The sequence below is a fragment of the Hemiscyllium ocellatum genome, chromosome 15 (genome assembly GCF_020745735.1).
Source record: "Hemiscyllium ocellatum isolate sHemOce1 chromosome 15, sHemOce1.pat.X.cur, whole genome shotgun sequence".
Classification (NCBI taxonomy): domain Eukaryota; kingdom Metazoa; phylum Chordata; class Chondrichthyes; order Orectolobiformes; family Hemiscylliidae; genus Hemiscyllium; species Hemiscyllium ocellatum.
The window spans coordinates 45,102,490-45,121,799 of NC_083415.1; the positions used below are offsets into that span (position 1 = coordinate 45,102,490).

General features: G+C 41.7%; 1 protein-coding gene across 1 annotated transcript; it reads right to left on the reverse strand.

The window, feature by feature from the left end:
• Positions 1 to 2,689: 2,689 nt before the first annotated feature.
• Positions 2,690 to 18,501, reverse strand: LOC132822967 (serine/arginine-rich splicing factor 6-like). The gene is made up of 6 exons (XM_060836429.1): positions 18,283 to 18,501; positions 14,995 to 15,155; positions 14,266 to 14,384; positions 13,972 to 14,174; positions 6,598 to 6,693; positions 2,690 to 3,868 (listed from the first exon to the last, which is right to left on the reverse strand). The coding sequence occupies exons 1-6, from the start codon at positions 18,387 to 18,389 to the stop codon at positions 3,496 to 3,498; spliced, it is 1,059 nt and encodes a 352-aa protein (XP_060692412.1). The 5' UTR covers positions 18,390 to 18,501; the 3' UTR covers positions 2,690 to 3,495.
• Positions 18,502 to 19,310: the final 809 nt, after the last annotated feature.

The following is a 19,310-nucleotide window of genomic DNA, read 5'->3' on the forward strand; positions in this document are numbered from 1 at the left end:
AGCAAGTCACAGCTTGCTTCTCTGAGTCTTCATCAAACTCTGCTTTCACCGCAATGTCCCTGTATACTCCAATGGATGCTGCCCTCCTCCCACCCTTCATCAAAACCAGCCAATAAGCCACCAATCTCTGCACATCATGATGCCTGAATGCACTTCAGTCAACTTCAGATTTTCAAGACTTCATTAGGGAGTTCACAGACACATGTACTTAAATGTTTCTGCCTGAGTCAGTCAAGGGACATGGCCAAATGTAGTGCAGATCAGCAGCAATTAGTATATCAGTCCTATAATTTCTATAAGTCAATGTCTTCTGTGGTTAGACAAAAGGAGGGATGAAGTATGATGATTGTGGATGGAAAAGCATTTAATGGCAGTATAGGAACAGGATAGCAAGGTGTCTCCAATGAATGAATGGGAAGTGCAGAGAGCCAAAATGGTAAATAGTGAAGCAGCCATTGACTGGCTATGCAATAACGTACACTGCAGTCCTTGACATTTGGCAAGATGCATGTAGTGGTTGAGTTATAGCAAATGGTACCCTGTGAGTGTGAGCAAAGATGGTGGAATTTACTGTGATGGAGCACCAATCATTCACATTCGTCCTGCTACATTGTACACTGTTTAACTCGGAACATTGCATTGACTATGGGCTCTATTGCAGTTCAGGCTAGCTGACTCAGCTCTTCTACAGCCAGGGAAAAAAAACCTGTCTCCCATTCCATTTCAGATACTTGACAGTGAATGAAGGAAGAGCAAATTTCCTCAATGTGAGGCACTTTCTTTGGGATAATATTGCAGGACCACAGTGTCACGATATATAGCATCTGTTGTCTGGGCAGCAGTGAACACTTTCACCTCTTCTGCCACGAGATGGCTGTCGAAAAAGCCACTTATAAATACAGAAAACTGAAGGAGAAAAGTCACTATCCTTTATTGCAGGCCGAGTACCATGAACCACACTTAAAAAAAGCCAAATTCGGAGGAAAAGCGATCCTTTGTTTTCTTAAACTTTAGCATCCAGGACATAATTGGAGTCCATGCCCACAATTTTCTGATATATGAAGTACACACAGTTGACTTGTGTTTTAACTGCCAAAGTGAACACCCCCACAAAGATTAAAAAACCAAACGCACCCTGCAGTCGCCATCACCTTGCAGCTACAAGCGGTCTAAGGAACAAAAGATCTGAGCAATTTTAAACCTACAATTTCATTACTGCAATAAGAATAAGATGTGTAATAATTATGTTGTTTTCTTTTGAACAGCTATTTTCCTTTGGAAATCAAGGACATGAACACATTTTAACAAGATGTATAACATTGTTACGTTAGGTTGACAGCGATACCCACGGAGGTTAGACGAGGTTCAGTCTCTGGAGGCCATCTCCAGCAAGCCATCGGTTCACTTTTTCCAAGAAGTTAAGCTGTTTTTTTTAAGAAAACAGTGCCCACAAATCTTCAATTTGAACAAATTATTTGAATATCAACTTTGCTAAATAATAAAGTCTTCACTTTTCAAAAACCTTCCATCTTGTGTGGAACAGCCAGAAAACCACATTGACTACTTGGGTGATTAATAGATTCTTATTGTTTGACTCTTTGAAGCACTCTGATGGCACATGCATTCTTACTAATCATTTCATGATTAAAGTTTGGAATTCGAATTTAACACTTCCAATTTATAAAAATTCCACACGACAATTGCAACTTGAGATTACTAGCACAAAACAGACTCCATAAATTATCAAGAAAATGTCATAATTTCAGCTATTTCATCAGAGATCCCACCTGGAGGCCAAAAAAAAGGGTCAGCATAGGTGTAATTGGATATGAGCATCAGAATGGACACAAATGAGCTATGACAAGCATGTGAGGATGATACAAGACAGTCAACAGTGACATGATAGCAATCTCCTGACAAGAGAGTAGCTACAAGCAACAGTATTTACAAAATTCCTCAGTGTAGTTTACAGTTGGTGAGATTATTGATTTTGTAGGTTAAGATCAGAGGAATTTTACTGCATCTGGTTATCTACAACCTAACGAATACCCAAAAAAAAGCCTGTAGCAGATTATTCACTTTTCTTCTTCAGAAGTACAGACACATCTTCCCTGTATTTTTCAGATTTTCTAACATGCATAAGTGATTCTTCTGAATACAAAGTCTGCCACAAAGCAAAATCCATTTGCAGTTCCCAGTTGGTGCTCTGATAGCTAATCCCAAAGAAGGGAAAAAAGTTATTCAGAAAAAAAAAATCAAAGTCAATCTTGGAACAAAATAAAAGCAACACATTTTCATGTCTACTGGTGTCCTATTGGTATACATTTTAACATAAAAATCAACTTGTATCCAAGCCAATGATCGTTCTTGTGCAGACTTGATAGGTCAAAAGGACCTTGTTCTATGCTTTAGACCTCTGACTCCTCAACCAGCATTAAGCAAAAAAACTCTTATTCAGTTATCCACAAAAGTTTTGCTACTCGGAGTCAGAAGCTGGGCATTCTGCACTGTCTCATTTACTTTTGTACCAACTAGATACTCCAACATGTAGTTATCTCTGCTTAGCACGGTTAGGAAAACTTTCACTTTAATAGGAGAGCTATCCTCATTTGGTAGCTTAAGACAAAACAATAAAGTTCTCAAGAAATAAAATGACAAAAGTTGCAATAAAATGCTTTATTAAAACCATGCATATTTCAAGTATGTTCTCATGTAAAAAAAAACATGCATCTGTAAATGCTGGTCTGCACAAAGATCAAAAACCTAAATTAGAATAGTTTACCTTCAGTATAGGGGGACAGTTACACAAATTCAATTGCAAATAATGTGTCTATTACAACATATGCAATGTTATTTAGAAAGTCATTCCTGCCTAAAAAGGTCTTCACAGCTACATGTGAGCTTGACAAGATTACATTGTTAATATGTATAGTTTAGCTACACAGACACCAACTGTTAAAGATTGGGATTCATAAGCATTACATTAGATACTTCAGGGAGTATGATACACAATTATAGTCTTGTCACCTCCAAAGAAGTGCTTAATTGCCTACCGCACACAAGATCATGCCAGGGAGCCAAATTAGACAATTCAAACTTTTAAAGTTGACATGACTTGTATATTTTAAAATTAGAATTTTGGCACCAAAATGAAGTGTAACTATCAGGATGTTTTATGCAGTTCTTCATGCACAATACTTTGTGCAATATCCCAGCAATAAAAAAAAGTAGGAAATTAAAATCAAAGCTCCCTCAAATAGCACAATACACTTTGAAAAGGTTATCAATAGAAGCAGAAAAGCAACAGCCCTATTTGCACTTATTGCTCAGAGTAATTTAGAAGTTTATGTACAATATCCCTATACTGTACTCTACACTAGAAAAGAAAAATACCAGTTTGAAAAAAATCTGGAGTCTCAAGAGTTGTGTTTACATATACAGCTATTTTAAGGAAAACATCCAGCTCAAGTTCAACATTCATAAGGCAGTTGTTTGCTAATCCTTAGAGCCAGATCTAGACCTGGATATCGATCTAGATCGGGACCTAGATGCTGATCGAGAATGAGTGTTGGATGGAGATGCATTTGCTGATCTTGGCTTTGAATTAATTGGTGATGCAAGAAGTGGTGCTTCTCTTGATCTTGAGCGGGACTTTGAACGTGAACGAGACATTGATTTAGCATCTCCTTTACCATTTACTTGAGGGGATTTGGATCTGCTGTGTGACTTATTATTCAATTCAGATTTTGATTTGCTTGGTGATCGAGAACGAGAGCCCTTGTCAGACATGACTTTGGAATTACCTCTTGATCTAGATTTCCTTTCTGGAGACTTTGATTTGGATCTGGAATGGTCCTTGCTCTGAGATCTAAGGTTAGAAATACAAGGGAAAATTATTACTTAAAAGTACCCCCTTTTTTTGCATACCAAATTTAGCAAAACAGTTGCAAGAAATTGAGATAAAAAATCAAATCAGATTGAATATAAATGCCCTACAATAGTTAAAATGAGTTTACTTAGTAAATATATCAGAAAGTGCTTAGCTTGCTGCGCTAACTACTGTCTGGGCATTTGAATTATTCCAGGTCCCTAACTGTCCTATCAAACCACTTTTTTAAAAAAAAAGGAAAGTAAAATTACCAAAGGTTCCCATCTAACTGATATTCTGCAATCCTCAAATGAATATTCATATACTATTTCCAGCAAAGAGTGTGGTTTGAACCTGAAAGCAATCCTAATCTCATTGCTGCTGTCTATTATTGACTAGAGACAAGGTCCCAGAAGACAGGTTACATAGTCAATACCGTGGATGAAAGAGAAAATTACGTCAAAATATAATACTTAAACATAAGTTATAAGGTTCAACTAACAAATGGGCAGTGTTTGGGTAAAGACAAAAAAAAACCAAACACTTTTATAGTACTGAATTACAGAAACAAGACTATTTCCATATTCATTTGTAAATTTATACCATGTACTGCACAAATTATAAAATATACCAGCACATATCTATTTTGGGAAAGCAAATCTTTGCAGGACTTTTACCCTTTATGGTAAAGTCCCAGGGAGTGTTGCTGAACAAAGAAACCTTGGAGTGCAGGTTCATAGCTCCTTGAAAGTGGAGTCACGGGTAGACAGGATAGTGAAGGCATTTGGTATGCTTTCGTTTATTGGTCAGAGTATTGAGTACAGGAGTTCGGAGGTCATGTTGCAGCTGTACAGGACATTGGTTAGATCACTGTTGGAATATTGCATGCAATTCTGGTCTCCTTCTTATTGGAAAGATGTTGTGAAACTTGAAAGGGCTGAAAGTATTAACAAGGATGTTGCCAGGGTTGGAGGATTTGAGCTAAAGGGAGAGGCTGAACAGGCTGGGGCTGTTTTCCCTGGAGCATTGGGGGCTGAGGGGTAACCTTATAGAGGTTTACAAAATTATGAAGGGCATGGATAGGATAAATAGGCAAAATCTTTTTCCTGGAGTCGGGGTGTCCAGAACTAGGGGGCATAAGTTTAGGGTGAGAGGGAAAGATATGAGAGAGACCAAAGAGGCAACTTTTTCACGCAGAGGGCAGCATGTGTCTGGGATGAGCTGCCAGAGGAAGTGGTGGAGGCTGGTACAATTGCAACATTTAAGAGGCAGTTGGATGGGTATATGAATAGGAAGGGTTTGGAGGGATATGGGCTGGGTGCGGGCAGGTGGGACTGGATTGGGTGGGATATCTGGTCGACATGGACGGGTTGGACCAAAGGGTCTGTTTCCATGTTGTACATCTCTATGACTCTATAACTCTACACTGGATAATAATAATTGATGTGCCAATTCCGAACTTCAGTAATCAGTGCAGGGTAGTTAACTAAGTAAATAAAGAACAGGATATTTAGATAGAAAAGGCAAGTAAATTTTTTTGTGGCTAACTTCAAGAAAAATCTTCACGTTCCTGATGGTTGATCAAACATGTAGAATTAAGTAACATTTTTTCTGGTAATATATAAAACTTCCAAAAGAATATCTGCATGCCTTAATAACCATATTATGCTGAACTCAATTCAATTTTTTTTTAAATATAGTCAATTCTCTTTAAGCCTCTACCAATTTAAAAAATGTCTCAACTCTCCTGAAAAGTTAGCAAATTACAAGTAGGAACTTCAAAATAGTTAACTACAAAACTAACTCACCTCACCACCCACCATAATTCAAAAAAGACCGAAAAGCAGAACGTTCACAAAGTTCAATACCAAAATAACGAGGGATACTGGACCCAAAACATTAACTCTGCTTTCTCTCCACAGATGGTGCCAGATCTGAGTTTTTCCAGCAATTTCTGATTTTGACCCAAAACACATGCATTGTTGTGAGAATACACCAATCCTAATGCTCAATGTTTACCATAGAACAATGAGCCACAGATGAAAATTTCCCAAACAGGCAAATACCCTAAGCAACAAATAAGACCAGAAGCAAATGTATCGATTCCAACAAAATAAACAATGACAAAAACAAGGTTTACATGTTTAAAAATAAGGCAAACTAACAAATATGAGAGCAAATAAGATTAAGTTTGTTAGTTAACAATCAGGTTGCCTGAGTTCAGATTATGTGCAACATACCCACACTATATTGAATTTATCAGAATTCTGCTCAAAATTCAGTTATACAACAAATGTACATCATGCCATTAAATATGTTTTTAAGTATAAAGCAATATATTGCAGATGTCAGAAATATCGAGAGAAAATGCTTAAAAAACTTCAACAGGTCTGCCTGCATTTGGGAGAAGGAAAAGAGTTAATGTTTCAGGTCATGACCTGGATACAGAAATGTTAATGTTTCTACCTTTACAGAAATTGTCAGACCTGCTGAATGTTTGTATTTTTCTTCTTTTTTAAAATTATACCTGCCCATACTTAATATAACCAGGGCGATTTTTCACAAGTTCACTGAACAGTATTACATACCTTCAGTAATAAGGCTACAATTCAATTCACCCCCATAACTTTAAATCAAGATCCATCACAGAACAATTGTGTGTGAAGTTATACATACCATGCAGAATTTGCCTTCTCAACAAAATTCAGCCATTCAATAAATTTACCTACCGAGAACGTGACCTGCTCTTTGAAGCACTGCCAGACCGACTTCGACTGGTCCTACGACTTCTGCTACGTGAATGACGATGGCTTCGGGACCTGGACCTATATATTAAAATATTACAAGTGATAAGGCAGCAAACTAACAGGCATTTCTTTTTGTCAATTATCATGCATCAAAATATGCACCTTCATTCCAAGTTTCTCAACAAATATTTCCTGAGAACAGTAAGTTTTGTAAAAATGAGAATATTTTTAAGATACACAGGGCAGTTTAACATCAAGATGAAAGGTAGCAATATGCTGCTACCGCATGTGGATCTGACAAACAAAGTTAATTTGTCCTCATATCTCCACTGGAGAAGACGACGACTGGCTTCAAATGCCCAAGACAATCAGACATGAAATCTTGACAAAAAGAGAAACGGAGAAAGAAGCCACACTCTCGACGGTATCCTTTCACAAACAGCAATGTGATAATAACGACATCTTTTTTGGTAACATTGGCTTGAGGGACAAATATTGAGCAAGCTATTGGGGAGAACATTTCCAATAGTGATACACGATCTTTCATTTCAAATAGAAAGGACAGGGCTTTTATTTAAACTTTATCTGAAGGACTGCACTTCAGACATTGCAACACTCCCTCAATAGTGTGGTGCTGGAAAAGCACAGCAGTCAGACAGCTACCAAGGGACAGGAGAATGGAGGTTCGTGCATAAGCGCTTCATCAGGAAGGATACCATATGGCTTCTTTCTCTGTCTCCCTTTTTGTTAGGATTTCATGTCTGATTGTTTGGACACTTGAAGCCGGTCGTTGTCTTCGCCAATGGAGATATGAAGACAAATTGTCAGATGCACATGCTGCAGCAGCATACTGCTACCTTTCATCTTGATGTTAAACTGCTCTGTGTATCTTAAAAATATTCTCATTTTTACAAAATGTAGTGTTTGCAGGAAATGTTTGTTGAGAAACTTGGAACGAAGGTGCATATTTTGCTGTTTGTGCTCAGTTGGGGTTTAGACCAACAATCTTCTGAATCAGAGACAAGAGTCCGTTCACTAATGTTATCAACAACTACACTGTCCAACTCCTGATTTTGAATATTCTCAAGGAATCTAGACTCAGATCACAAGGTTTAGCAGTAGCAGTGACACCACTTAATATGGAGTTCAAATCTCAAATCAAACCTCAAGTCATAATCTAGCTCAATGTGGTACTGAGGGGCTGCGGCACTGATGCAGGCCACATTTATCAGAGAAGACAATAAACGTGACACTAGCCTGTCTTTTGAGGCAAGCAAAAAAAAGGTTAGAAACATAGTCCTGAGATATCAAGCCAACAAATTTTCTTCAACCAAACATCAGCTAAGCAGATTTCCTGGTCATTAAACTCACCTGGAATAATGATATATAAAAATTGGCTGTAATATTATCCGACAAAATCCTGAAGCTGTGAAAGATGCAATGAACGCAACTTGCTTCTTTCAATCGTGATGTGGAGGAGCCAGTGTTGAAAATCACAACACCAGGTTATAGCCCCACAGGTTTATTCACAACCACCTGATGAAGGAGCAGCACTCCGAAAGCTAGTGCTTCCAAATAAACCTGTTGGACTATAACCTGTTGTTGTGTGATTTCTAACTTCTGTCAATCAATCTATGCTTAGATTAGATTACTTACAGTGTGGAAACAGGCCCTTTGGCCCAACAAGTCCACACTGACACTCCAAAGCGCACCCATCCATACCCATTCCCCTACATTTATCCCTGCACCTAACACTACGTGCAATTTAGCGTGGCCAATTCACCTAGCCTGCACATTTTTGGACTGTGGGAGGAAACCGGACCACCAGGAGGAAACCCACGCAGACACGAGGAGAATGTGCAAACTCCACACAGTCAGTCACCTGAGGCGGGAATTGAACCCAGGTCTCTGGCGCTGTGAGGCAGCAGTGCTAACCACTGTGCCACCGTGCTGCCCATCATGCTACCGTGCCGCCCATAAATTCAACTTTACCACTGTCCTACACTACTTAAGGCAGCCAGGTCAATTTGATAATACCATTTTGGGTGACTGAACTGCACCAGGGGAAATCTAGATGCAAGAGTTGTACAGTCCAACTCGTCTGCGCCGACCAGATATCCTAAACTGACAATGCCATTTGTCAGCATTTGGGACATATCCCTCCAAACCCTTTCTACTCATGTACCCATTCAGATGCCTTTTAATTGCACCCAACACCTCCTCTGACAGCTCGTTCCACACCACACACAACATTCCACATGAAAAAGCTGTCCCATCTCACCTTAAACTTATGCTCTCTCGTCTTGGATTTCCCTTGCCTAGGGAAAAAGGCCTTATCTATTCACCCTATTAATATGCCTCATGATTTTATGAACCTTTATAAAAAGGTCACTCATTAGCCTCCAAAGCTCCTGGGAAAAAAAAATGTCCCAGGCTATACAGTTCTCCCTTTTCCTCAAATCCTCCAACCCTTGTAAATCTTTTATGCACCATCTCTAGGCTAGCAACATCTTTCCTCGTAAATATTCTGAGCGGTTTTCTTGATTGTTCTTGTTCTGGAAAAGCTTTCATATTGCTGTAACTCAGAATGCATGACTTTCTCACACACTTATTTCAGTCTTCTCTCTCAGTTTCTAAATGCTCCAACACCGCACCCTCATTAGCATTTCTGAACAGTAATGCCCTGTGTCTGGCTCTTCAGAATTTATCTCTGCACTTCTTCAGTTACTTAATTTAGCAGATGCAAATCCCTGAAACTAAGCACAGCTCTTCCCGAACTTTAGTTAGGACCACTCTTACTTATCGTAGTTCAAACTTTGCCATTTAACAGACGGGGTTTGGCACAAGTAACTTGTTACTGACTTCATCTTATGGATCAAGGAATCTGAAACATATATGTAGTCATAGAGATATACAGCACAAACTCTTTGGTCCAACTCGCCCATGCCGACCAGATATCATAACATAATCTCGTCCATTTGCTAGCACGTGGCCCATATCCATCTAAACTTTTCCTATTCATATACGCTTCCAGATGTCTTTTAAAATGCTGCAATTGTACCAGCCTCCACCATTTCCTCTGGCAGCTCATTCCATACATGCACAACCCTCTGCATGAAAAAGTTGCCCCTGAGGTCCCTTTTACATCTTTTCCCCATCTCACCTTAAACCCATGCCCTCTAGTTCTGGACTCCCCAACCCGAGGGAAAAGACTTTGTCTATTTACCCTATCCATACCCCTCAGGATTTTAAAAATCTCTATCAGGTCACCCCTCAGCCTCCGATGCTCTAGGGAAAACAGCCCCAGCCCATTCAGCCTCTCCAACCCTGGCAACATCCTTGTACATTTTTTCTAACACTTTCAAGTTTCACAAAATCCTTCCAACAGGAAGGAGACCAGAATTGCACGCAATATTCCAAAAGTGGCCTAACTAGTGTCCTGTATAGCCCCATGGACCCCCAACGCCTATACTCAATACTCTGACCAATAAAGGAAAGCATATCAAACTCCTCCTTCACTACCCTATCTACCTGTGACTCCATTTTCAAGCAACTAGGAACCTGTACTCCAAGGTTTCTTTGTTCAGCAACACTCCCTAGGACCTTACCATTAAGGTATATAGGTCCTGCTCTGATTTGCTTCTCCAAAATACAGCACCTCGCATGCATCCAAATTAAACTCCATCTACCACTCTTCAGCCCTTTGACCTATCTGATCAAGATCCCGTTGTAATCTGAGGTAAACATCTTCACTGTCCACTATACCTCCAATTTTGGGGTCATTTGCAAACTGACTTAACTATACTTACGTTCACATCCAAATCATTTGTATAAATGACAAAAATTAGTGGACCCAGCACCAATGCTTTTGCACTCCACTGGTCACAGGCCTCCAGTCTGAAAAGCAATCCTCCACCATCACCCTCTGTCTTCTACCTTCGAGCCAGTTCTGTATCCAAATGGCTAGTTCGCCCTGCATTCCATGAGATCTAACCTTCCTAACCAGTCTCGATTTCGGAACCTTGTTGAATACTTTACTGAAGTCCATATAGTTCATGTCCACCATTCTGCCCTCAATTCTCTTTGGTACTACCACAAAAAAACTCAATCAAGTTTGTGAGACATGACTTCCAACGCACAAAGTCATGCTGACTGTCCCTTATCAGTCCTTGCCTTTCCAAATATGTGTATGACCCGCCCCTCAGGATTCCCTCCGACGACTTGCCCACCACCGACATCAAACTGACCGGTCTATAGTTCCTGGCTTTTCCTTAACACCTTTTTTAAATAGTGGTAACACGTTAGCCAACCTCCGGTCTTCCAGCACTTCATCTGTGACTATCAATGATACAAAATCTCAGCAAGGGGCTCAGCAATCACTTCCCTAGCTTCCCACAGAATTCTTGGGTACACCTTATCAGGTCCTGGGGATTTATCCACTTTTATACATTTCAAGACATGCAGTACCACCTTCTTAACAGACATTTTTCAAGAGATCATCATCTATTTCCCTACAGTCTATATCGACCATGTCCTTCTCCACAGTAAACACTTGCAAAAGATTCATTTAGTATCTCCCCAAACTCCTATGGCTCCACACAGACTGTGTTACTGATCTTTGAGGGATTCTATTCACTCCAGAGTTACTTTTTTGTTCTTAATGTATTTATAAAAATACTTTGGATTCTCCTTAAATCTATTTGCCAAAGCTATCTCATGTCCTCTTCCTGCCCTTCTGATTTCCCTCATAAGTACACTCCTACTGCCTTTCTACTCTAAGGATTCACTCAATCTCTCCTGTCTATATCTGACATAGGCTTCCTTCTTTTTCCTTAATCAAAACCTCAATTTGTCTAGTCATCCAGCATTCCCTATACCTACCAGCCTTTTCTTTCACCCTAACAGGAATATACTGTCTTGTTATCTCATTTCTAAAGGCTTTCCATTTTCCAGCTGTCCCTTTATCTGCGAATATCTGCCCCCAATCAGCTTTTAGAGGTTCTTGCCTAATACCATCAAAATTAGCCTTCCTCCAATTTAGAAGTTCAACTTTTAGATCCAGTCTATCATTTTCCATCATGGTTTTAAAATGAATAGAATTATGGTCGCTGGCCCCAAAGTGCTCTCCCCCACTGACACCTCGGTCACTTGCTTTATTTCCCAAGAGTAGGTCACGTTTGACACCTTCTCTAGTGGGTACATCCACATACTGAATCAGAAAATTTTCTTGTACATGCATACATTTCTCTCCATTTAAACCCTTAACACGATGGCAGTCCCAGTTTAGGTTTGGAAAGTTAAAATCCTCTACCCGAACCACCCTATTATTCTTACAGATAACTGAAATCTCCATACAAATTTGCTTCTCAATTTCACTCTGACAATCAGGGGATCAATAACAACCCCAATAAAGGTGATCATCCCTTTCCGATTTCTCAGTTCCACCCAAACAACTTCCCTAGATCTATTCCCAGGAATATCCTCCCTACGTACACCGGTAATGCTATCCCTTAATCAAAAATGCCACTCCCACACCTCTCTTACCCCCCATTATATCCTTCCTATAACATTTGTATCCTGGAACATTAAGCTGCCAGTCCTGTCCATCCCTGAACCATGTTCTTAACCATGCCCTGAGTTCACCTGCCCTCCCTGTTAGGCCTCTTGCATTGAAATAAATGCAGTTTAATTTATTTGTCCTATCTGTTTTCTCCACTTTGTTCCTAGCTGCCCTCATTGTTTGACTCACTCCTCTTTCCAACTGTACCAGTCTCAAATTGATCTCTTTTCTCGATATTACCTCAAGTCCCATACACCACCTTACTAGCTTAAATCCTTCCAAGCAGCTCTAGCAAATCTCCCCATCAGTATATTAGTTCCCTTCCAAATCAGGCACAATCCATCCTTCTTGTAAGGTCACTTCTACTCCAGAAGAGATTCCAAAAACATGAACCAGTCTCCCATGCACCAGCTCCTCGGCCACGCATTCATCTGCTCTATACTATTCCTACCCTCACAAGCTTGTAGCACCAGGAGTATCCAGATATTATTACCCTCTAGGAATTAGTTTTAAAAATCCCGCCTAACGTTCTGTATTCTCCTGACAGGAAGGGAAAAGGATGAGATTCTATGTCGCTCGTTCCAATGTGTACAATGACCTCCCTTTTGGAGGGTATCCTGCACCCTCTTTTGAGACATCCTTGATCCTGGCACCAGGGAGGCAACACACCATTCTGATTTTTCACTGACTAGAAAGAGTCCCCTATCACAACTGATCGCTTGGAACGCCCCCACCCCCACCCCCATAGGCTCTAAAGTAATGAGGGCTGTCTCGATAATAGAAACTTGGCTGTTCATGCTATATTCCCCGAGAATCCATCATCCCCTACATTTTCCAGAACAGCATATTTGTTTGAAATGGGGATAGCCACAGAGACTCCCGCATTACCTACCTGCCTTTCCTGGAGTTATTGATTGTATCTGAGGCTTTTCTCCTTTCCTTTAACTGCCATCCATCACACCTCCTGGCTCTTTTAAATTCCTCACTGTTTCTGTCATTCCAACCAATGCATTCAATCTGATGAGATTCACAACCAAACACTTCCTATAGACATAATCTTCAGTAACATGTAAACTCTCCCTAAACTCCTACATCCAACAAGAGCATATCACTCTACTAAAGGCCATCTTTGCTCCTTCACGATCTACAGAAACAGAAAATATTAGTCCTTTTGATCTTAAAAAAAAGTGCTCCTTTTGTCCATCCTTCTTCCTTATATCTGGATGTAAATCTTGCTAGGAAGGTTGCTCCATACCAAATGCAGCAGTCTCTATTATGACTTGGTCAAATATTCCCGCTATCAGTGGAAATAAAGCTTTCAGCTACCATATTCTTAACTTCTCAAACCCATTTCTCCCCACCTTCTAAGAAGAACTCCATACCTTGCTTCTACCACAAAGCTTCAACACTAGGAACTTAAAGAAAACATAAAAGGTTGGAGACAAAAACAAAATTTGCAAAACAATCCAGGTCAGTATCACATGGAAAAATTATCCACAAGCCAGAATCCATCGTTAGAACTCAAAGCAACATTATCTTTTTTTATATATATAGAAGCTAATAGTTCCACTATCACATTTTTATTCACAGCTTCCACGTCTAATTTTCTTTGTGTTGAACACTACATAGGTGGCATTGATGTGCACAAGATCTCGGGGATATTACAAACAGTCATAAAAAGTAGTAACTAAAAGTTCCATACGGCAAACCAATTATCAAACATGCAGGCATTTCTAACTTTACAGTAAGATCAAGCAAATATTTCTCCGCTAACATGCGCTGAAAAGAACACTCACCGGGATCGACTACCAGAAGAGGAACGTCGATTACGGGGGCGGTCTTCAACCAATCGAATCTTTCTTGCATTGATTTCAGTGCCATCCAGCTTGTCCAAAGCTCGTTTCATATCAGAGTATGATCTGAATTCAATGACTCCTTCATTCATCCGCTGCTTATGAGCATCTGCATAGGTCACTTCTCCTGCTTGTCTCATGAAATCCTTCAAAAATGAAAACAAAAAAAAAGTCAGAGAAGAAAGAAACTGCAATTTCAACATTTCTTGAAAATTCATATGTAGTCCCAAAATCTACTTTTAGGTCTTGCCAGCTGCAACGGCTTGAAAGATTTTCGACGATCAGTCTGAACTCTGTACGGACAGGTGGCCCATATTTCTCCCTTCCATTTCTTCGATATCCGTAACCACCACTGCCTTAAGAGGTTCAACAAAATGTCAGTGAACACTTAACTTACAACAAATCTGTAATATTTCACATGAGAATGAAAACAGATCAGACTATAAAGTAAACTCAGTTAATAATTACAATTTCATAGATTTTGCATTTACACTAAATGCTACAATTATGTTACCATGCATGTCTGCATTTATTTTGCCAAATATTAAAACTAAATATTACATCATGTACTTACATTCTAGCAGATTTTAGAAGTTTGGTACAACACACATATGGTAACAGGCACCTAGTTCAGATTAACCAGTAATGTCTAACCCTTGGCATCCTCATCACCCAGGGTCTAATGGCAAAGGCAGCTGTCGTCATGGCTTCCATTAGGTCAGCCAAACGCCAAAGGCTACATATTGTAAGGTAAAGCCAAGGTCAATCGGAACGGGCAGACATCTTAGCCTCACTGGATTCTTTCAATTAAAAGATCAAGGTCTCGTTAAAAAGGTTTGGATGAACACTTACACAATTTAAACAATGTTATATAATTTAAACAATAAAATGCCATTAGAAATATTTAAAAGCAAATTCAAAAGTTAAATGCAAGAATATGTTTAAGCAAGATATTAAACTACTCACTGCGACCTCCACCACCACCATAACCACCGCCATAACTTCCATCACGACGTGGTCCTCTTGCATGTTCCACAATTATGCGCTCGCCACAAAGTTCTTTCCCATTCAGTTCATAGACCGCATCGTCTGCATCACGTGCATCTTCAAACTCAACAAACCCATACCTGAAACGAATCAATTAAAACACTGTAGAATGTTTTTGCACAATGAACATTTTGCACATGGATATCTACCAGAGAACCTATCAGTAATTACTATACCCTCAAAGTGGACCAAAGTTGAAAGTTCAAAAGCATCTGCAAACCAACTCAGAATGTGGAAAATTAATAAGCCAAAAAAAGAAGATAGAAGTGCTAGTGCTGCTAAATTTAGCTACAGCTAACTTTCATTTTAACCGGCACCCTGATAAACTGGCAAAAAGTATATACCTGAAATACCAGAAGTTTACCATACTACTATTTTCGTCAAAATGTTCAAATAGTCAGTTGAGGGTGCAAGTGAGAAGGTTATATGGTGTCAAGTTTTATTTAAGGCAAAGTTGCACCATGAAGTGATTTATACTGTAAGTATAACAGTGATGTTTTCCAACCCCTGCATTATGTTTCTATTAGAGTCTGTTTTTATTGACTATATGGACTTTAAATCAAATATTCCAATTGAAATTAGTACACTCGTGGTGCTATAGTTGTCAATTAATAAAAAGCATGTCATACAACTTTAAAAATCATTAATCAATGCTATGAAGTGAGAAATTCGTTTTGAGAGATTTTGTCACAATAATCTCTCTGCTTCTCGGAGAGAAGGCTTATGTTCCAATCCTGTCTGCCTTGGAGATGTGCTATAACATGTCCAAAAAAGGGAAACTAAAAACATCCTTAACATTTACAGCAATTTTCCCTCAGAATTATTAAAGCCAATGTCAGCTCTTTACACGAAAATCATTTAGTCCTGTACCACGAATAGACAAAGTCTTTTCCCTGGGGTCGGGGAGTCCAGAACTAGAGGGCATAGACTTAGGGTCAGAGGGGGAAAGATATAAGAGAGACCTAAGGGGAAACCTTTTCACACAGAGGGTGGTACGTGTATGGAATGAGCTACCAGAGGATGTGGTTGAGGCTGGTACAATTGCAACATTTAAGAGGCATTTGGATGGGTATATGAATAGGAAGGGTTTGGAGGGATATGGGCCGGGCGCTGGCAGGTGGGACTAGATTGGGTTGGGATATCCGGTCGGCGTGGACAGGTTGGACCGGAGGGTCTGTTTCCATGCTGTACATCTCTATGACTCTATGAACATTCAAGCCCAAAAATGTTCCAAATATCCACTGCCCTTTTAAAATATTCATTCTTTCATCATCACTTTTGATAGGAAATTTCACGTTCCAACACTGTTGAAAATTTCACCTAGACATTCCTTTGTTATTTTGCCAATTAGTAACTCAATATACTGCGTAGGAGAGCGAGGACTGCAGATGCTGGAGATCAGAGTCAAAAGATGTGGTGCTGGAAAAGCACAGCCAGTCAGGCAGCATCCGAGCAGGAGAGTCGACATTTCAAGCATAAGCTGTTCATCAGCAATGAGCTAATGTCCCAGCACCACCTTTTTTTGTTTCTAAATTAAGTGCTCTGAGTCAAAACAAATTTCTTTTCCTTCACAAACATTGTCATAGAGTCATACAGCACAGAAACAGACCCTTGGGTCCAACTAGTCCACGCCAAGCAAAACCCCAAAGTAAACTCATCCCACCTGCCTGCTCCTGGCCCATTTACGTCCAACCCTTTCCTATTCATGTGCTTACCTTTTAAACGTTGTAATTGTACCCACATTTACCTCTTTCTCGAAGTTTATCCCAAACGCAGCACCCTGTGTTTTAAAAAACTGCCCATATCTTTGTGAAACAGTGCACGGTGGAACAGTGGTTAGCACTGCTGCCTCACAGCACCTGAGACCCGGGTTCAATTCCCGACTCAGGCGACTGACTGTGTGGAGTTTGCGTGGGTTTCCTCCGGGTGCTCCGGTTTCCTTCCACAGTCCAAAGATGTGCGGGTCAGGTGAATTGGCCATACTAAATTGCCCGTAGTGTTAGGTAAGGGGTAAATGTGGGGGTATGGGTGGGTTGCGCTTCGGCAGGTCGGTGTGGACTTGTTGGGCCGAAGGGCCTGTTTCCACACTGTACGTAATCTAATCTAAATGACAATTCCAAAGTTAAGTTCTACTTTTTGATCGCAATTTGGATCAAAAAACTGAGTTTGAGATTAGTGTGGTTCTGCTGAACCACTTCCATAACCGCAGGTTTTGCGAGATTACTACATTCTGGGACGATTTAAAAGGGCACAATTTGCAAAAAAGGAAGCGCCTGGGCTGTCGTGTTAAAACCCGAAAGCGGGGTGGGGGAAGAGAGTGAACGATCTACCACTGAATGCTTCTCTGGTTGGCGAAACCCATGTGGAGAGCAGCAATTAGTAAAAGGCGAAATTTTGACAACTGGTCATTTGCACTGGAAAACAAAGAAACCGTCTCACGTTTCAGAAAGAGCAGAAGCAAAGGTTGCTCCTTAGGTGACATTTGCGTGAGAACTGCATGGAATGGAATTTCAATGGTAAAGCAAATGCAAACGATAGGCGGAAAAAAAACAAAAAGCCCCCTCCCCAAGCTGGGAACACCCCCACCCCAACATTGTCCTTCCACCCAGCCCCTCCCCCAAAGCCACGGCGTCCCCCTTTGAGCACCACCCCCCTCCCAAAAGCCGTGGCCTCTTCCCCTCTCCACTACCCCCCACCCCACCCCCACCCCACGAGCCGCGGCCTCTCTCTCTTCCCCCCCCGCCGCTCCCCACGAGCCGCGGCCTCTCTTCCCCCCCCCCCCACCACGAGCCGCGGCCTCTCTTTCCCCCCCCCCCCCCAGCCGCGGCCTCTCTTTCCCCCCCTCCCCAGCCGCGGCCTCTCTTTCCCCCCCCCCACCACGAGCCGCGGCCTCTCTTCTCCCCCCCCGAGCCGCGGCCTCTCTTCTCCCCCCCCGAGCCGCGGCCTCTCTTCCCCCCCCCGAGCCGCGGTCTCTGTCTCTCCCCTCCCCCCCCGCGAGCCGCCATTTTATCCCAATCCACGCGGCACCCCCTTCCCTCCTCTCTCCCCGAGGGGGAGAAAAACCGAAGGAGAGCGCCGCATTTCCACCGCCGCCTGACTCTAGACACCGCACGGTGGGGGTGGTCCGGCGGGTGGGGGCGGGGGTGTGAAGGGGAATCGGGGCCTGGGAGCGGGTCGCCTTCCCGCCGCCACCGCGGCGTCTCTCACCCGTTCTTCAGGTCCACCTCCAGCAGTTTGCCGTAACCCCTGAAGAACCTCTCCAGGTCCTTCTCCCGAACTTGGTAACTGAGCCTCCCGACGTACACACGCGGCATCTTTCTTGGTGTTTATTTATAATTTCTCTCCCCGCCCCTCCCCCTCCTGGCTCGCTCCGACCGACTCCGCCGCTTTATTTCTCTTTGTGCTTCTCCTGTGACGTGGAACACCACTGCACGCTCCCTCTCTCCCCCTCCCCGCGGAAAGACTCTCGCCGGAAACGTCACCCAGACCTGCCGTCATCGCTTGCTGCGCGCCCTGCCTTCTGGGTATTGTAGTTCTTCCATGGCAAACCTCGCCGCTGCTTGATCTGCCTGCGCTTGTGGTGGCACTACGCAGACCCATCTCCCGTCAATGAATGCGACCAGACAGGAACAGCTTCCCCCTGCAACAAAATCTGAAACCGCCCGAGAATGTCACCAGTAAAGATCAAAGAACTGGTCATGCTGGAAATTTGACACAAAGATGTTGCTGGAAAAAAATCTCAGCAGGTCTGGGAAATAAACTCTTGACATCCAGGGTTCCCTGGACTTGCTGACAATGCCCTTCACTCTTAGAGGAACACAGTGGCCATGAATTCTCATTACATTACTTTTAAAAGACTCCCATTTTCCAAATGTACACTTGCCTGCAGGTAAGTGCTCCCAGTCTATGTTTGCCAGATCCTGCCTAATGATGTTGACTTTGACATTTAGACACTTAGAGTCATACAAATATACAGCACAGAAACAAACAGCCAGATATCCTAAATTTGGTGAAAGTGAGGACTGCAGATGCTGGAGATTTGAGTCGGGAGTGCGGTGCTGGAAAAGCACAGCAGGTCAGGCACCATCCAAGGAGCAGGAGAATTGATGTTTCGGGCAAAAGCCCTTCATCAGGAATGGAATACCTCCATTCCCAGATCAGAAGTGGAGATGTTCACTGATTCACAATATTCAGCACCATTCATGACTCCTCAGGTACTGAAGTAGTCCATGGTC

Excerpts from the sequence above, each read along its gene's own strand:
- LOC132822967 (XM_060836429.1), bottom strand. The coding sequence starts at position 18,389 with ATGCCGCGTGTGTACGTCGGGAGGCTCAGTTACCAAGTTCGGGAGAAG. Across the intron at positions 15,156-18,282 it reads GAGGTGGACCTGAAGAACGG|GTATGGGTTTGTTGAGTTTG; the intron begins GTGAGAGACGCC and ends GATTCGTTTCAG. Across the intron at positions 14,175-14,265 it reads GCAGCTGGCAAGACCTAAAA|GATTTCATGAGACAAGCAGG; the intron begins GTAGATTTTGGG and ends TCATTTTTGAAG.